Source organism: Podarcis pityusensis, assembly GCF_964106645.2.
Source record: "Podarcis pityusensis genome assembly, chromosome: 17".
NCBI lineage: Eukaryota > Metazoa > Chordata > Lepidosauria > Squamata > Lacertidae > Podarcis > Podarcis pityusensis.
Genome location: NC_138042.1, coordinates 33,089,932 through 33,108,527, shown reverse-complemented (window position 1 = coordinate 33,108,527; position 18,596 = coordinate 33,089,932). Strand labels below are relative to the sequence as shown.

Sequence of the window (18,596 nt, the reverse complement as noted above, 5' to 3'; positions counted from 1 at the left end):
CAGAACGTTATTCAAAGCCTCAACCACCTCATATGACAGGAGGGACTTGCAGAGCTCCCTTAACACCAGGAGGGACTAGTCAAGGGGTTCACTCACGTGAAGGAGCTACACACAAAGCCCTGTCACACCACAGCTAAATGATGGTGAGGCACAGCCTCACAAACCCGTCACATAGTTATTTAGCATGCTTGTGTGCAGCATTATTATTATTATTATTATTATTATTATTATTATTATTTGCTTTATCTTGCCCAGGGCAACCCAAAGAGACTTACAGCCAAAGTCTCCCCTTAGAATCTGAATCTCCCCTTAGATTTATTGCCAAAGTACGGAATTAAAGGCCACTCTGTAAGAGTACAGTTTCCTTTGAAATTTAGATATAAACAAATCTAAAACTGGAAAATTAAACCTTGGCAGCATGTTTGTTTGTTTGTTTGTTTAATTAATTCTGTTTATGAATCAAAGTTATGTTCATTTTTAGATGATAAATTCCGTGCTAGGAAATGTTCGGTTTACTCCGTTCATGCTGCAAAACTGTACACACTTCTCTGGGAGTAAGCCCCATTGAACTCGGTGATGTTTACTTGTAAGTAGACATGCACAGGAATGCACTTAAATATGCTTCAGTATTCTGAATTAATATGACAATAATGTAAATCAAACAACTGATCCAAAGAAGTATTCACACCCAGGTATTCAAGTGGTGCATTAAAACATCTGTGCACTGCTGTTTTCGAAGTTATATTAGAAATCATATAAACTAAAGGAAAATGTATACATTTCAATGGCCAAAAATAGATTATATGGCTTGAGAACCTGCAGAAATCTAATAAGAGTCTTTTGAGCTCTAGGATTAAATATCCTAGGCTCATCTTTATGAAGGCCACATAATCAGTATGACTAGGAAGGATGAATCAGTTTGTTACTGGTCTCTGTCACTTCAATGTGTTTGTTCTTTTTTGTCCCTTATCCACATTAATCTGTTTAAAACACACACACAAATGAAAATTCACATTTAGAGATATGTATGTAAGTACATGTTTTAAAACAAATACGAATCTCTAAGTATATTTTCTCTCAAAAAACATTTCAAAATTATTTTTCCCCCAGTGGGGGTGGGGTACGGTTTGAGCTGTGAACATTTGGGAAGTGCTAAGGTCAGTAGGTCACTAAATTCTAATCCACACATTAATCCAGTAGGGGCCGGTCAGATCAGTTCATCTTTGCAATTGACAAATGCTGAATTCAGGCATTCCTGACAGAGAAATATTTTACGTTCTGTGTCTGAATTCCTTTCTTAAGCAGTGCAGTGCTATGCATATTTACTCTGAAGTAAACTCCACTTCCAATCACGATTAACTTACTCCCTAGTAAGTATATTCAGGATTTCAGCCGAGTGGCATTACCTTGAACCTGCTATTAGAAGAACAGGCGCACAAAGAACCCAATGCTTTCTAAAATCTATATCTGTGATGTTTAGCTTTTGTGTGAGAATCCACCACTGGATCACAACTTAACCTAAAGTGGGAACCTAACCTATAGCAGCACAGCCACTATAGAAGTTTACATTTAAAAAAATGAAGTGGGTTCAGGATTCAGCTAAGTTGCTTGCATTTCACTTGCACAATGGGACTTTTCCTGCCCCCTTTCACCCCCCCCCATACCTTAATCCTCTAAATCTGCTCTGAAGGGCTGAGTTGGGGGGACGACCCAGAACAGGTTAATGGGGGTGCAAAGGGGGAGGAATAGAGAAGCAAAAAGTCCCATTGCACAAGCCGACCTCATTCCGTGCAGGCATACCCCACTGAGCCACACTATGTTGAATTCCATCCTTGGTTCTCAAATAGATGTTTGCTTTAAATCCCAGGCTAAAAGGCACATTATCAAGGAGTCTCTCTTCAGCTCCATGAGGTTTCCCTGCATCCGTGAATAAACCTCTAACTCGGATAGCTTTAGCTTGAAGGAGCGTGTCCATAACCCATCTAAAATTATCTCTCCTCCCTTGAAGGAATGCACACTGAATGTTTAAGCAATTAGCAAAGATGGTTGCAATGAACTGAAAATCTTGATTTAATATATTCTTTAAAAAACGTTGGCGAGAAGGTATTGAGGCTGAATGAAACTTTTACAGGTTTTTAAAGATAATGGTGTGTTTTTTTTTGGACTCCAGAATTTAGAAATATCACCTACAGTTAGAACCAACTTTATAAAATTGTGATTTTATGCCAGATCAATTCAGCTGGCAATTCCACTTCAGCCAGGAGCTTTATTTACTTTTAAATGCTTAATAACTCCAGCCCTTCATCTGATACTGGATTTTCTAATCAGGTATTATGTTCACAGGTCAAGTCTGTATATTTATGCTGGGGTTTTTTAAAACAACAACAGCAATGTCATACTGAATTTTCTAACATATGTATAGTTATTGTTAGAAATCCCTCAAGTAATGAGCAGTTTATTGTCGTGTAGTTAACTGATTCCCATTCCCCCCTCTTTATTTGAAGGTATTAATTTCTTCAGATGATCTTGCTTTAATAACATCTCTAAAAGCTTATAACTTTTTTATTTGCCTTTCCAAAAACATTGCCGTCCTTGAAGCTCTGTCCTTTCATCCCTTCTCGTTTCCTATAAACCAACTCTCTTCCGAGCCTCCTCCAAATATTTACAATTCCTGGTGCTTCCATGTTGTTTGCATTTATTTTCTAACATTTCTGTTTCTTCAGCAATAAAACATTAGACCCGGTTCTCACTGTGGTGGGGTAACAGAGGCCGGGTTGTACCACATCAGATTGGAGGTGAGGGTTCAGGGTGGGGGGTGTTACACGATTGAATGCTTTTCCTCTCAAAAATAATTACTCCATGTAGAAAACTTAATGGTGAAGATATGCAAGAACCCTTCTCTTTGGTGCATTCATTTTGTTTGGAGGAGCATTCAGTCTTTTGAGCTCCCCATCCCCGTAGTCTGAAGTGGTAAAGCCCAAGCAAATGGCTCATTTGGCCTTCTTGTTTCGCTTCCTAAGAATAGCCTCTTAGGGCTTTTCCTATCTTAGAGATCATTGCACTACTAGCTCTGCTTTGATGACATGGGGGGGGGGGGACCAAAACCCTGAGGTCACCACTCCGTGTCATAGTATTCAATCACGGCGGCCATCTTTTCCTCCCACCAATGGTCTTCCTTTGGGTCAGGGGATAGGAGGAGTCTCCTGTTAGTCTTCCACTCAGACCCTTCTCTCTCGTGTTTGCCGTCCGCAGCAAAAGGAAGGGCAGTTCAGCGTTCTGCAGCTCGTGGGCATGCTACGCGGCATAGCAGCTGGCATGCGCTACCTTTCCGACATGAATTACGTGCACCGGGATTTGGCGGCTCGCAATATCCTGGTCAACAGCAACCTGGTTTGCAAGGTGTCGGACTTTGGCTTGTCAAGGTTCTTGGAGGATGATGCTTCAAACCCAACATACACAGGAGCCTTGGTGAGTTGGCGCTCAGGAAAAGGGCTTGTTCGCCACCCTTCCATATTCAGGCGGACAGGTCCTATAGGAACCAGTTTGTGTTCTGTCAAGGTCAGTTTTGCCGTCAAACTTCCACCTAAAGTGAAATGCAACCCGGTTTTTTAGGGGGTGGGATGTCCCCAGACCAGGCAACTTCAAGGAAAACAGGTTATTGGCAGATTTACTGTAACTAGCACTGGGTAGCCAAGTAAGCTGACACACACACACCCATTTCATTCTTTTAAAAAAGCGAAACTCACTCAAATGATTGGATCGACAGGTGTCATGTGTACTAGCCATTAGGTGCCCCTTCCAGTCACAACATAATTGGGAGTCTGGGAAGAAACTGGCTGTTCTTTGTTCCACCTGCAACCATACCAGAAACCTGCAGTGCCATCTTTTTCAGAGCTCACCTTGGGGCTGAAAGAAATGGCTTTTGTTTTGAGAGGTGGGGAAAACACTATAAAATAGCTTGTGGCACTTTTCGAATGCAGAAACTGCAGTTGGTGCAGAATGTGTGGCACGATTGCTGACAGATCCTGTCGACATATTACACCTGTACTCAAAACTCTGCATAGGCTCCCAATTTGTTACTGGGCCAGTTTCAAGATTTTATTACTGATATATAAAGCGCTTAATACCTTGGAGCCAGTTTACTTAAGCCTTGGAGATGCCTTGCCTAATATGTGCCTATTGCACATATTATACAAATGTGATATAATGTTTGTTCCACATTTGTGAAGAGTCTTTTAGTGTGACAGAACCTATACTCTGTAAATCTGTCTATTGGCAGTAGCCAGGCAATCTTACTGCTATTATTTTTAGAAGACATCTGAAGACAGCCCTGTATTGGGAAGTTTTTCATGTTTGGTGTTTTATTATGGTTTTATATGTGTTGGAAGCCACGCAGAGTGGCTGGGGCAACCCAGCCAGATGGGGGGGTATTATTATTATTATTATTATTATTATTATTATTATTATTATGCTTTAGACGCCTACTGAAAACTTTTCCCCGCAAGCCTGCCTAGACTTATAATTTAGTTATTTAGTTATGCTTTAAAAGCTTTTCGTGATTTGTATCTGTTTTTTATCCTGTTTAGCAGTTTTATCAAAGGTTTTTTTAACATGAGCAGTAAAATCTTTTATTAAAAGATAATAAAACGCAGTATCAAAAATAAAGAATAATAAAAGGAAAATATAAAATAGAATACTTATGATCCTTACGAAACACAGTTCTTCAATAATTATTTTATGTATATTTGATTCTAACAGTTTTGTGGGTTTTGCTGCGTTTTATCAATTTATGTTCACCACTTAGAAATATTTATAGACTACTTAATCAGAAAACTCTCTAAATAAGCAAATAGATAAAATAGCATCTTTTCCACCAAATGTCAAGGCCGAATGTGCCTTAAACACACTTGTTTTGAGTTGATAAATATTCCCTGCTTACTCATTTTCTTCCTCGTCCTCTTCTAGGGCGGCAAGATCCCCATTCGCTGGACAGCCCCAGAGGCCATCCAGTATCGCAAATTCACATCCTCAAGCGACGTCTGGAGCTACGGCATTGTGATGTGGGAGGTCATGTCCTATGGCGAAAGGCCCTATTGGGACATGTCCAATCAGGATGTAAGTCCTAACATGGAGCAGACGCTGCTTTCCATCTACCCATGGTGTTGCTGGTGGGAGACCTTCATCCATGCCACAGTGGGACTATCTATATCCTGACCTACATGTCTTAATGCATTGCAGGTCATCAATGCTATTGACCAGGACTATCGCCTGCCCCCTCCCCCAGACTGCCCCACTGTCTTGCACCTCCTGATGTTGGACTGCTGGCAGAAGGAACGGGTCCAGAGACCCAAATTTGAGCAGATCGTCAGCGCCCTAGACAAGATGATCCGCAAGCCGTCTGCCCTCAAAGCTACCGGCACAGGAAACAGCAGGTGAGACGGGCTCACAGGATGGAGGGCACATGGGAGTGGACTTTGGAGTACGATCCGCAAGCAGAAGGGAGGGAGGGAAGAGCTGCAATTCGAAACTGGGAAGCGACTGATATTTATTTGATGGGTTGACCTGGAATCTGGTGCCCCCCGCAGACAAAAATATTTTTTCATCAAGAAACCCAGAAAACACACACACACGTTATGTTCGAAATGTATCACAGAAGCTCACTTTGCATAGTGATTTGCGACAGCAAAAGTTCCGTTTTCAGATGCTTTATAGTGCCTGGGGTTAGCAAAGGAAAAGAAGTCCTTTAACATTTGAGTTTGGGGGATAAGTAGAGTTTTGAGTGTAGGTCACAGCAATGTGAGAGAGGAGGGTGGTAATCATAGACTCATAGAATTGCAGAGTTAGAAAGTACTCAGAGGATCATCTAGTCCAACTCCCTGCAATGCAGGAATATGCAGCTATCCCACACAGGGATCGAACCTGCAACCTTGGTGTTATCAGCACCACACTCTTAACCAACTGAGCTATCTAGGCATGACACTCCTTGGCTCATGGAGGACCCAAGAATGTCTCCAGTATTTGAGCCTTCACAGGGCACAGTGTATTCTCTCCCAAATGTATCCTGATAGCTCCAAAAGAAGCTGATGCAAAATAACCATGATAACACTTAGCTCTTTTACATAGTACTTTCCCCAGGCATGGAGTACACATCATAGTACAACCCTGGCATGTAGGTCTGTGTTGTTATCCCTATACTGCAGATTGAAGGGCTGAAGTTAAGGTAGAAGAATAGTTTGCCTAAGGCCTCAGGTCATAATGGAGAACCAGCGTAGGGGTGCCAACTTGAATAAAATCTTGGGGGGCCCAGGTAGGTCGATCACAATATGTGCCACATGCGCACCATTTGAGTGGCAATGCCCATCAACTTTGGAGGGCCCGGTCCCCTCTAATATTTTATTAGGCAGGGGGGCTGAAGGGACCCCAGCCCCTAGGAATTGGCTGCTATAAACCAGGGATTTTCCAATCCAGAGTTCACACTCTCAGCCACCCCACACTATAGCAGGTCTGTTATTGTCAAAAAGATACTGTGCTTCTTTAGTGGAACAGCAGCATGCAGACTCCCTGGGTCCCTGATTGGGATGCTAAGCAAGGAGAGTCCCTGCACTGAGCATGGTGTGGCTGAATGGGGCAGATCCCAGCAGGTGAAGAAGGGCGAAGGTGCTGAAGGAGCAAGCAAAATGGGCAAAGGAAGAAAGGCTTTTCTCTTGGGGGAAAGTTGGGGAGAGTTCTCAGCATGAGCTGGCAAGGATGTGTTTGGAAGCTGCTGTGTTCCCATCTGCCTTTCCCAGCTACACAAAGCCAGATGCTTGGTGTCCCGAGGGAAAGATTCAGCCCGGATTAGATGGCCCCACATCTATGGAAGGAAATGCATCCTGTTAGCATGGAAGGATTTTCCCATGGGTATAACAAGGTTTCATCCTTCGCAGGAGGAGAAGAGGGCCTACTTCTGCAGAGTTTTTTTTTTTTTTTTTTTTTTTTTAACTGATCCAGTGCTGGAAGAGGCCTTTACTTACAGCTCACACTCTACGAGGAGGAAAAGCAGAAAATGCTGTGCCTTGAAAATTGAGTGGGGAGCCTTCAGGCTATGTGGTTTTCGTTCCTTTGAGTACCAAATCCACATGTTATGCAGCAGTCGCATTTCCTGCAGATGCATCTGTATGTTATTGGTAATTCTTGCAATAAATATGCAAAGTGGAAACAGAAGGCACCAAAACCATCAGTGCAGTCCTAAACATGTTTATTCAGAAAAAAGAGTTCCACTGAGTTCTGTGGAGCTTCTTCCCAGCTCAATGGATATGATTGCAGCTTTGGTGGAGGGGCACTGCAGGGCTCTAGTCAACAATACCCCCCTTTGCACATCCATTGCATGTTTGAGGATTCGTATCCTTCTCCTTAAACATCCCAAATGGCTGCCTTTCAGTATATGACTATCGATATTTTCTTGTGCCCATTTTGAATGTATTTTCTTCTTCGTAGACCGTCCCAGCACCTGCTGAGCAACTCACCCCCAGACTTCCCCTCACTTACGAATGCCCACGAGTGGTTGGATGCCATTAAAATGGGTCGCTACAAGGAGAACTTTGACCAGGCCGGCCTGACCACATTCGATGTCATCTCACGCATGACTCTAGAGTAAGAGCCACATCTCCTCTTGAGCGGCAGCAAACCTGGGAGTTGTACCCAGCTAAATCTTTGCAAGTGCAGAAGGACTTCTGCAAGCAGAAAGGAGTGTCTCCCTTTCTCTCCTTCCTCTGTGTGCCGGGGGGGGGGGGAGTATCTCCCAAACCAACCCCAACCCCCAAGCACACTTGGGAGCAGGATGAAGAGACGGAGTGGAAGTTCCATTGCACTCCCAAAAGTTATTTAGCAATTTCAGTTTAAGTTGGATACAATCCTGGGTTTCTGACGAAATGTACGCTTAATGGGAAGCTGCAACAGTACTGACTCTGATGAATGTGCCTGTATGGTTCATGTATTTGCAAACTCGTATTCATATCCATCACATATTTTGTAATCCCAGAAATAAGTTAAAATAAGAGCTCTGTAGCTGTTCGTATACTGTACTTAGTTCACATTATCATGTAAAAATGCAGTCCTTCCTCCGTATCTTTACCTTTCCCTAATAGCACCTTCTGTGTCATCCCACTCTGTTGGGTTTCCCTTATTGCCCTTTGCTCTTTTTAACAGGGATGAACAGGCATCACCCTCTCTGTGTGTCCTAAATTTCTCAGCTCCTAAATTCTAATTTGATTCAGTGGTTTTCTCAAAAGCCTGTCCACACTGGAGCATCTGCAGGATGCTGTGGCTTCAACTTCCTTCAGTTCTTTTGCAGCTCCCCCCACCCTTCTATTTTAGTCTTGCAGACATTTGTATCGATAAAACAATGCAGAAGAATTGCAAGGTGGATGTGTAGCAGAGCATTCCCAATGTCGCATTCCTTTTTCTGGAAGGATTCCCTTACCTAACCATTAGCAAATTTCATACGAACTTCCTGCCTTTTATTTGCTTATTTAATTTTCAAACATATAAACCTTTTCTGTTGTTGAAGGTTTTGACTTGACGAGGAAAAAACCAGCCGAATCACTATTTATTTACCTTTGTAAAAATAACATATGTGAGTTTGGCAACGCAGAGAACAAAAGCCCCATCTAAGTTCTTCCTCCCTTTTCCCCTTTTCCTTTCACTTCCAGGGACATCCAGCACATTGGCATCAGCCTAGTTGGCCATCAGAAGAAGATTCTCAACAGCATCCAACTTATGCGGGTGCATCTCAATCAGCTGGAGCCTGTTGAGGTCTGACACAGAGAGCACACGCCAAGGACTTGGATACTGAAGCGAACCTTTTGTTGTAAAAGGGAGACAGAGGAGTAAGTTTCAAGCATTGATGGAGGGTGCATGAGATGTTGCCCTCCACATCACAGACCGGCGCTCTTGGAGATTTGTAGGGTTATTTTTTTGTTGTTTGGGGTTTTGTTTTGTTTTGTTTAAAAAAAAACCCCATAACTTGAGACACTACAAATCCTGTGGTATTTAGATAAGGGTTGACTTGTACATTGAAGTGGGTTGGGGAATTAGTACACAGGGTAGAGCTGGAAGGATAGTTTTGGAGTTCAAAACGAACCTGCTGCCATTTCTATGCCTGGGCCGGCCAGTGGGCTTTGTACTTTGGGTTGGCAGCCTCTCAAAGACGTCTCTTGAGCCGGATCAGGCACAATATAGAGTTGAAACTGAAAGCCGACAGACTCTCGATGCCAAAAAGAAATTCCTTTGAAGCTTTTGTTCCAACCAGGGGGATTTGGTTCTGAGAAAAGCAGCAAGCCTCACCGCCCCACATCCTCGTTCTGGCAAAGACAGCTGTACAGTGACGCAAGATGGCATCTCAGACAGTGAGTTTTAGGCACCAATCATAGGGTGGCAAAGCGGGAAGCAAGCAGATCTGACCCATTTGGGCACAATCCACAGGGGTGGTCTCCAGCTCATTTTGAGTGGGACTTGCACTGGAGGGCTTCACAGGGTGGGTTGGGCCCCGTATTAATTAGGGAGGGGTGGGGGCATTTGGGTTTTCCACCTCAGGCACCAAAACATTCGGGGGCAGCTATAGGTCCTGCATTCATCCTCCCAAAGGAGGGAACCAGGATAGCAGCTTTTTAGTAATCAGGTACTGGGAAAGGGATGCGATTCTGTTTAGAGAGCAGAAGGTTCCTTCTTGGCAGTTTCCAACTGGATATTCATACCACCAGAAATGAAATAAAATATTTGACAGAGGAATTAAGTGTGTTCCCTAGGCTTTATTAGATGAACACACTGATCTGCTTCTGATCCAATGCCAGCACTTTTTAGATGCATTTTTTGATGCTGAACTACATATAGGCAGCAGTGTGGGTGGACCAGCTTGTACTTTGCATTATTTTTACCGCTCGCCCTCCTTGAAAAAGTGCAGAAAGATTTTTCACCCGACATGGAATACAAATGATCACTTTACCTTGTGGTTATAAGCAGGTGGTGTCCTGCTGGCAGACAGTGGGGTGGAGACGCACAGCAAATACATAAGCTGGTGGAAAGGCAGAATAAAATTCTGCAGAAGAAATAAATGCATTTCCGGGGACAACACAAGGTGAATGGGGAGGCAGCTCCCTGTCAACACTGTGCAGTGCTCAGGAGGGGCATTGGACATCCAAGGAGATTGCATATATGTTGAGCATCACCCGCGCAGCGTCAGCCTAAGCTACTGAGTATTAGGGGTTTCCACTTCCATGCACAGCTCTGCATTGTAGCCTCAAGGTAATGCACTACATTTTAGCAGTGTGCCTTTAGCAATTGGTTTCAGCGAATGTATATCCCTCCATCATGCATTTGATGCAGGAAGTTGAAATGTGTGCAGAGGAGGGCATATCGCCCCACAGCTCCATCGAATCTGTATGTATGCATTGCAGCAGGTAAGGGGGAAACTCCTGGGTGATCCTGCTGCCCAAGGTCTCTGGATTAATGTAATAAATATAAAGGCAGAAGTAGTCACCAATTGCCACTGGAAAGAAATTGGCATGCAAGTTCTGGTGTGCTAGAAAATGTTGGCAGTCATATTTTTAAAACATTACAGTGTTAACATTTGAACACGCAAAACAAGGGTCACTATGCTGTTACTGAGAGGATTCTTTCCAGAAAGGCAGCCTAGAACCATCTAAAATGAATAGACTTGTGCAGACGTAGCATTTAAAAAAATGTATTTTGTAACAGGAGCTTTAGAGAAAATGTTCAATAATGGATCCATATGAACCCAGGACAAAGGAATCTCTGGATTTCGTATTTAACATAGCTCAGGTTTAAAATTATAATTACTTCAACCAAGACATAGATTGCACACGCCATGTTTGCAAACAACACAATACAGAATGGACACCGCACTCTTCTAAAGTTACCCTCTGACACCAAAATTAAACTTAAAAGAATTGAAGGTCTCGGCAGAACATTTGAATTAATTTGACAACAGAGACCTAGGAAGATGAAGGCAAAATTCACATGTACAATTAAACAGGGAAATGAGGTTTAAAGCACAGTATCACTAACAAGGAACTCTGGTGAGCACTGACTGGGCTAGTTACTAACCTCTCCCTGTTAATTTTCTCCACCAACCTTTTCATAAACTTCAGCCTCAACGGTAGGCAATGGCATTTTTTTAAAAAAAGAATATAATTAATCAAATTAGCAGCAATCTACTTTCTTCCACCAGAGAGGTGGCAATGATAGCCCCAGAATGCTTCCTCATTTCACCCCCAGTAACGTATAGATAACTAAAACATGTCATGTGACACCCCCTTGTTGCAAGCTTCTCTGCCCCTCTCCCCTCTACTTCACTGACAGGGTAGGAAGCAGAAGATGCTACGCTATCTTGTCACGTTCCACATGTTAGTTTACTAGACAGGCCCCAAAGGGCAGATGAGACCCAGGGTTGCCGTTTCCGGCAGTAGCCGTGCAATCTCTGCATTGTCACATTTCACCAATAATAAGGCAGGCAAGCAGGAATACTGATCTCCTGGAAGAAACACTGAAGAGGAGATGAGAGATGATAAATGGGTTAAAATATAAATTGCAGAAGGAACAGTCTGAAGCAGGGGTGGGGAGAGTGAGTGCAAGCAAGACTGAGCGGAGAGAAAGAAAGAGACACAGAGAGAGAGAACAAAGAGAGAGAGAGTGTAGAGCACAAAGCAACAAGCAGCCAAAGATGGAGCTCAGAGCAAGAAAATGAAAAGCCAAAGAGCAGAAGACAGTGCACAGAGCATGAGACAGCAGAGTGCGAGAGAGCATGCAGAAACATGACTCGCTGCCCCAAACCTGAAGAAAATGAGCTTCTGATCAGAAGAAGCAGCCGCAACAGACCTTAAAAACACTCCTAAAATTAGAAAGCTGCCTGCAAACTGCAAAGCTATTCCCTTTTTACATCCAAGTGCAGGGCCAGGAGGCCGAGGTTTCGGTTGCCCAAGTCTAGATTTAAACTACGCGTTAGTAACTAACTCTGTACTCTTCAGCTTGGCTGAGCAGTGCAACACATTCCCCAAGGAAGGGGCTGAATGTCCTTCATTTACCAGCTCCTAGGAGTCTCTGGGGTGGAACCAGATGCTACAAGGAGCAATCGCGAAAAGGGGGGATGAAAAAATGCACAAAATGACCCGTCTCTCTCTCTCACACACACACTTACATGCTACACATGACCAGGGTGAGAAGAGGCAAAGCAGCAGCAACAACACAGGACAGCAGCATCTCCATCCTTCTTGCCATAGCTGCTGTTCCCCACCCCACCCCTTGGATTTACCTTTCACTACTAACAAAGGTGTGGTGAACTGTATCCCAGCGGGACTAGCTTATTCCTTAGAATCTCTTCTTGCTCTCGACAGCCATATATAAACTTAAGGATATTACCAGCTCTTGACCCCACCTGGAGTTCCATGAAACATGCAGTAGTGGCTGCAGGAGGAAATCTATTCTCCAAGAACACAAGAAAAGTTAGACCCAGTGTTCTCTCAATCACCACTCAAGGTATAAGATCTGCAACACTCGTGGGAAGTTCTGGGGGGAAAAGTGTCTTTGTCCTCAAAGGATGCTACAATCTTGGTCGTCTCCCAAGAAGTACTCCTGGACTTGTAACAATTCTCTGATGTTGGCGTGCTTGCTTGCACTTCCACAAGAGAAGACCTTCCCGGGTCTTCTCCTTGCAGCAAATGTGGGCTCCAAACTATCAACAGTCATTTGACAGTTGTCAGTGCCAGAGAATTTTAAATAAGTGTGGCCATTACAATAGCCCTGAGTGGCCTCTAGCCCCTATGTCACAAGGAGACGCTTCCACAGGCACAAGGGCAACAGTTCCCACGCTCACACATGATAGACCTCTTCCTCTTCCATAGCATGGTTGGTGTATCCTGGAAGCTGGACCAAAGTGTTGCGCCTTATGATGTCCCAACCGCAGTTTGAGCTCCTCCGCGATAAATTGGGTGTGTCAGAAGGAGTGCCGATGGGCACCTGCCTCGTTGAGCAAGTCTGTCCTCCATCTTCTGCCCCCGCTGGCAATTTGCGCTTCAGGTACTTTTCAAAGGCATCCCTTCGGTGGGGCTCAAATGTTTTAGGCTGCTTCGGCTGCCGGTTTTCACAACGACTTTCAACCCTACAGGCAAGAGAGAAACAAAAAGAGGAAATGGTTTACTGCCCAGGTTTGGTTCTTGTTCCAAACTGAAGACAAAATAGCTTTGTTGTGACTAACTGTAATTTTAAATCAGCATGGCCAACTGTAGCATTAAAAACTTGTCAAAAACCTGAGCCAAAGGTGTATGGAAGACTATCGGGCACAGTGTTGCCTTTAGACTCATAACTAGAAATATCCTTGAATCTTTTTCTGGAAAACGGCTGGAGAGACTTAGTGAAATGAAAGCTAAAAATCCAGAGAAGCCCAAACCACTGCTCAACTTGGAGTTAGGGAAGCAGGATGGACCAAGATGCTTTACGTTTGTTTTGCCTTAAACTTAACATTTTGTGAATTCTGTGAAAGACCTTCTACCTTTCCCCCATAACTGATGCACTATGTCCTTGTTTTTAAATTCTGAATCGGGAGAGAGAGGAAATCTGTTCTCCTTGCTCCGACTCCCCTAGCACACCAGCAGCAAAGAGAGGGCAATCAGCTTTGGCCAATTTCTCTCCCCATCATCTGGCACTTTTACTATACAGTGCATAAATTTAACCTGTGGGATTCATTTGCACAAGATTTGCTGGAAGCTAAGTAGGCCAGAATTAATTATGCATGTGATCATGACCAGTAAGAGCTCAACGCAGATTAGCAAGAAGACAATACAGCTATGATTATACTCCACGAAGGCCATTTTCTGAATGGCAGTTTACAAGAGCCCACTAACCCTGCTGGCAAGTTCATTCATTTCCCCTCCAAACTACAGGGGTGCAGAATCAGACAGGCACCAAGAATAGATTCCCTGCACAAATGCAGAATCCTCCACAGAGCCAGTGCCCTGTGTATGATCTGCCCCCATAACCCAGTACTATGTGCCACCACCACCCCAAAGAACAGGACTAAAAAGAACATGTCACACCCCACATTTCCCTCTCTTCCAAATGCTGTTCCAAAACCATTTCTGCATTAATATACCGTATTTTTCGCTCCATAGGACGCACTTTTTCCCCTCCAAAAATGAAGGGGAAATGTGTGTGCGTCCTATGGAGCGAATGCAGGCTTTCGCTGAAGCCTGGAGAGCGAGAGGCATCGGTGCGCACCGACCCCTCTCGCTCTCCAGGCTTCAGGAAGCTATCCGCAAGCCTTGCAAGCCCGGTGGGAGTTCCCGCGGGCTCACAAGGCTTGCAGGCAGCAGCCTGCAGCCCCGGCGAGTGTCCGCAAGCCTTGCGCGCCCGGCAGGAGGGCCCGCCGAGCGCGCGAGGCTTGGGGCGGCAGCCTGTCGCCTGAAGCACGGGGAGCCCTCCGGAGGGCTCCCCGTGCTTCGGGCGAGTGTCTGCAAGCCTTGCGCGCCCGGCAGGAGGTCCCGCCGAGCGCGCAAGGCTTGGGGCGGCAGCCTGTCGCCCGAAGCACGGGGAGCCCTCTGGAGGGCTCCCCGTGCTTCGGGCGAGTGTCTGCAAGCCTTGCGCGCCCGGCAGGAGGTCCCGCCGAGTGCGCAAGGCTTGGGGCGGCAGCCTGTCGCCGGAAGCACGGGGAGCCCTCCGGAGGGCTCCCCGTGCTTCGGGCGAGTGTCTGCAAGCCTTGCGCGCCCGGCAGGAGGTCCCGCCGAGCGCGCAAGGCTTGGGGCGGCAGCCTGTCGCCGGAAGCACGGGGAGCCCTCCGGAGGGCTCCCCGTGCTTCGGGCGAGTGTCTGCAAGCCTTGCGCGCCCGGCAGGAGGTCCCGCCGAGCGCGCAAGGCTTCGGGCGAGTGTCTGCAAGCCTCGCGAGCCCGGTGGGAGGTCCCGCCAAGCGCGCGAGGCTTGGGGCGGTAGCCTGCAGCCCGAAGCACGCGAGGCTTGGGGCGGCAGCCGCGGCGGGGGGGGGGGATAATTTTTTTTATTCATTTCCCCCCCCAAAAAACGAGGTGCGTCCTATGGGCCGGTGCGTCATATAGAACGAAAAATACGGTAATCATAGGGTCTTGGAAGTGACTACCATTTTCAGCGATTTTTGAAAACTCGTGGAAAAATATGTTTGCATTCTTTCAGTGATGTTGCTCTTCGTGGCTCTATTTTGCTGCTTCTGGCCCCTTGTAGTCTTCAGCTTCATGCACCCACAAGTGCCACTTTGTTCTGCTGGCTGTGACGGCAACCCCCGTGATTTGTTCAATGATATAGTCAAGTACCTGGATAGCTCAGTTGGTTAGAGTGTGGTGCCAATATTGCCAAGGCTGCAGGTTTGATCTCCGTGTGGAACAGCTGCATATTCCTACATTGCAAGGGGTTGACCCAGACAAGTCTCAGGGTCCCTTCCAACTCTACAATTCTATGTAACAATGCTATGTTTCATGTGGTGAAATCATGAGCACACAGCATCACACAGGGTTGCAACAGCCAACTGGGCAAATTCATCCGTGAGGGCAATGAACAATCAGGCCAGTGGTATTAAGCAGCAGCCAAGGGGGAGAAAGGAGTCACTGGAATAGCAGCAGAACAATGCAAATTATTAGTGTGAGTGCGTTGGATTTTGAGGCCGAAGGCCAGGATCCCTTGCAGCAGAATGGGAAGGAGGGCCCTCAAATACAAGACAGTCTCTGGATAATCACATTTTGACGGGAGTGATGCTGCCTAAAGAAAAAGCATCCCTGGGAGAGCATTAAGTCCACAGAATAAAACTGCCCAACTTGCATCATTGCAAATGCACTATTTTCTGAGCAAATATTGAAATCAATGAACGTTATTTGCAATCATCCTTCCCTGCCCCCTTGCTGGTTGCCTCAGATTTGACCTTTAAGAGTAGCAAACCTATCTGATGATGCAGTAAGGTTGCTTTGGGATATGGCGTTGTATTTTCACCCCTTGGCAGAGTCGTTTACAGTACAGTGGTACCTCGGGTTACATACACTTCAGGTTACATACGCTTCAGGTTACAGACTCCGCTAACCCAGAAATATTACCTTGGGTTAAGAACTTTGCTTCAGGATGAGAACAGAAATCGTGCGGCGCAGCAGCAGCAGGCTAAAGTGGTGCTTCAGGTTAAGAACAGTTTCAGGTTAAGAATGGACCTCCGGAACCATTTAAGTATGTAACCAGAGGTACCACTGTATGTTATATACAAATATCCATGGGCTTCGCTGACTAGCTGCGGTAGTGAAATGGTCCAATTACTAACCAGAAAAAAATACGTTAACAGGCCACTTGTGCATTTGTCCCACAAAATGAGCGGCTCAACCTTTATCTCAAAATGATGGCCGTCCTTTGGCAGTAGCCCCATTCAAGTGTTCTAAAAACCTCATGTGATGTGGAGCTGACCTACTGCTGTCCACATCCACCTTGCCCAAGTTGGAAGGAGGGCACCTGAAACACAAATCCTGCTCTCCCGGTGTAGGCCGCAGATTTAGAACCTGAGAAAATCAGGGTTGAACAACGTATGGAGAACCTACACAAAGAAAAACAGCTTCCTATGCAGATATTGCATCAGCAGCCCATGGGGGTGACGGTATGTGTGGAGCTGGTCCAACTCCGCTTCGCAATACATAAACTGCACCAAAGATATCCTCCACATTTGTTTCTCTGTTGAGAGAAACGGGCAAGGTCTTCTCTCTCCTCTGCTCCCCGCTTCCCACCATAGTTCAACACTCAAGGGAGACGCACAACTGTCAGAGCAAAGCTCTTCCACTTGAATGCAGCTTCAGTCTTACGACATAAGGATTATATGAAGCTTCCATTCTCAGTGGCCTGAAACTGTATGTCCGTCCAGGGGAAAGAAATGCTTCCCCCTTGTGTTCTGCTGGGGAAAGTACGGGGTGGCGGTGCAGAGATCAATGGGGCATCTCCAGATCGAGACAATCATGACAAATCACTCCATACTTTGTCATACCCCCTAGGCAAAGGGGTAGAATTAACCTCCTTGCAAATGCAACTAATTCAATTATATGGAGCTATGAGAGCGACGGCCTCTTGCCTTTACCAGCTGTTACCATTCCTGTGCCAACTCCCGAAATTCAAGTTACCAGCGAGTGCTGATGCAGTGCTTGGAGTGTCTCTGTGTATCGTTGAGGAGGGCGGCTAAGGGAGGTTATGAGCCCTGCTTTACAGAAGACAAATCTTCAATTTTGAAGGGCTATCAGAGGACAGTCCTCTGTCTGAAAGTGTCAACTGTCTGAGGGCTGTCCAGTCCAAGTCTGGTTTAAAGATAAGGAACCAGAAAAGATAGAAAGCATGAACCTTGGCAATCACCTATCAACACAATAATTTAAAAATTAAAAATTACACAACCAAATGGAACAATTTCTACATAGGTTGCAACAAAATCTAAACGACAACAGCAACAAAAACCGTCCCCCCAAAACCACCCAGCCAGAAGAATGAACAAAGTAGGGATGCAAACTAGGGGCAAGCATTCATCACAGCAGTGATGAATGAGGCAAGCATGTCTGCACAAATCAGTAGCCAGCAGTAGAACAAAGGCAAGCAGGCCCCCATTCATTTTTATGAATGCCCCACCCTGCTCTCCCCCAAGCCTTACTGTGGGGAAGGAAGATGTACTGAGCAGCACATGGCTCCAGCAAAGACCTGATGGTCCTCTCCTCCTTCAGGAAAAATTGCCCCCTGAGCATCTTATTCCAGCAGGAGAGATGACACTTGTAGCCCACCTCATCTCCCACAGGAGGAGAGGTCCAATAGGTCTCTCCCCATGTTTTCAGTTCCCTCTGCTTCCTCATATACCTCTTCTCTTTCCCCCTTGGCCAGCTATTCTTCCCAATGAGTGTTGCAAACAACCAGAGAACCCCCTTGAGGTTTCAGCATGTTTGACAAAGACACTTGACTGCAACTGACTTGTCAGAAGAGCAACTTGGTGTAGGCCCATTCCTAGATCAAACCATCTCCTTGATCAAAATGTTGTGCAAATTACCAAAAAAGCTAGACGTTAAATCCAGATATTTCAGTGCTGCTAGGGCACATCTAGCTGCCTTTTGCAGCTATTTTAATATGTGACTGGCAACAGCCTGCAAGGACAAGGCCACAGGTGGAACTTTTTTCCAGCCAAACTGCATGGGGTTCTTTTAACTGGAGATGCCATAGACTGAACCTGGATATCAATGCAGGCACACCGTGGACTCTACCACTAAGTGATAAATCTTAAAGTGACTCTTCAAGGTCATCTGGTACTCAGTTCTATTACCAGAAGAGTATTTCCCTGGAGAGTTACGTAGGCAAAGTATACAGCCTCAACAGCTGTTCTCACCTAAATCGCATGGAATCTTCCTACAAGTGTGAATATAATCAATAGATGAATGCAGACTTCACACATGGGTATAGGTAAAGGTAAAAAGGTAAAGGACCCCTGGATGGTTAAGTCCAGTCAAAGAGCACTATGGGGTTGCGGGGCTCATCTCGCTTTCAGACTGAGGGAGCCAGCGTTTGACTGCAGACAGCTTTCTGGGTCATGT

At 45.5% G+C, this 18,596-nt stretch overlaps 2 protein-coding genes across 8 annotated transcripts in view; one reads left to right on the top strand and one right to left on the bottom strand.

Moving 5' to 3' along the window:
- LOC308466137 (ephrin type-B receptor 5) overlaps positions 1 to 9,768 on the top strand; it is a 162,112-nt gene extending 152,344 nt beyond the window's left edge. For all 4 annotated transcript variants that reach the window (XM_080986722.1, XM_080986723.1, XM_080986720.1 and 1 more), the window contains 5 exons: positions 3,253 to 3,468; positions 4,966 to 5,115; positions 5,239 to 5,432; positions 7,477 to 7,632; positions 8,691 to 9,768. In XM_080986722.1, the coding sequence (XP_080842848.1) occupies positions 3,253 to 3,468; positions 4,966 to 5,115; positions 5,239 to 5,432; positions 7,477 to 7,632; positions 8,691 to 8,799 (825 nt within the window). In that variant the 3' untranslated portion in view covers positions 8,800 to 9,768. The remainder of the gene's footprint in view (positions 1 to 3,252; positions 3,469 to 4,965; positions 5,116 to 5,238; positions 5,433 to 7,476; positions 7,633 to 8,690) is intronic.
- LOC308466154 (transient receptor potential cation channel subfamily V member 6-like) overlaps positions 8,990 to 18,596 on the bottom strand; it is a 120,284-nt gene continuing 110,677 nt past the window's right edge. For all 4 annotated transcript variants that reach the window (XM_080986763.1, XM_080986762.1, XM_080986764.1 and 1 more), the window contains exon 15: positions 8,990 to 13,153. In XM_080986763.1, the coding sequence (XP_080842889.1) occupies positions 12,865 to 13,153 (289 nt within the window). In that variant the 3' untranslated portion in view covers positions 8,990 to 12,864. The remainder of the gene's footprint in view (positions 13,154 to 18,596) is intronic.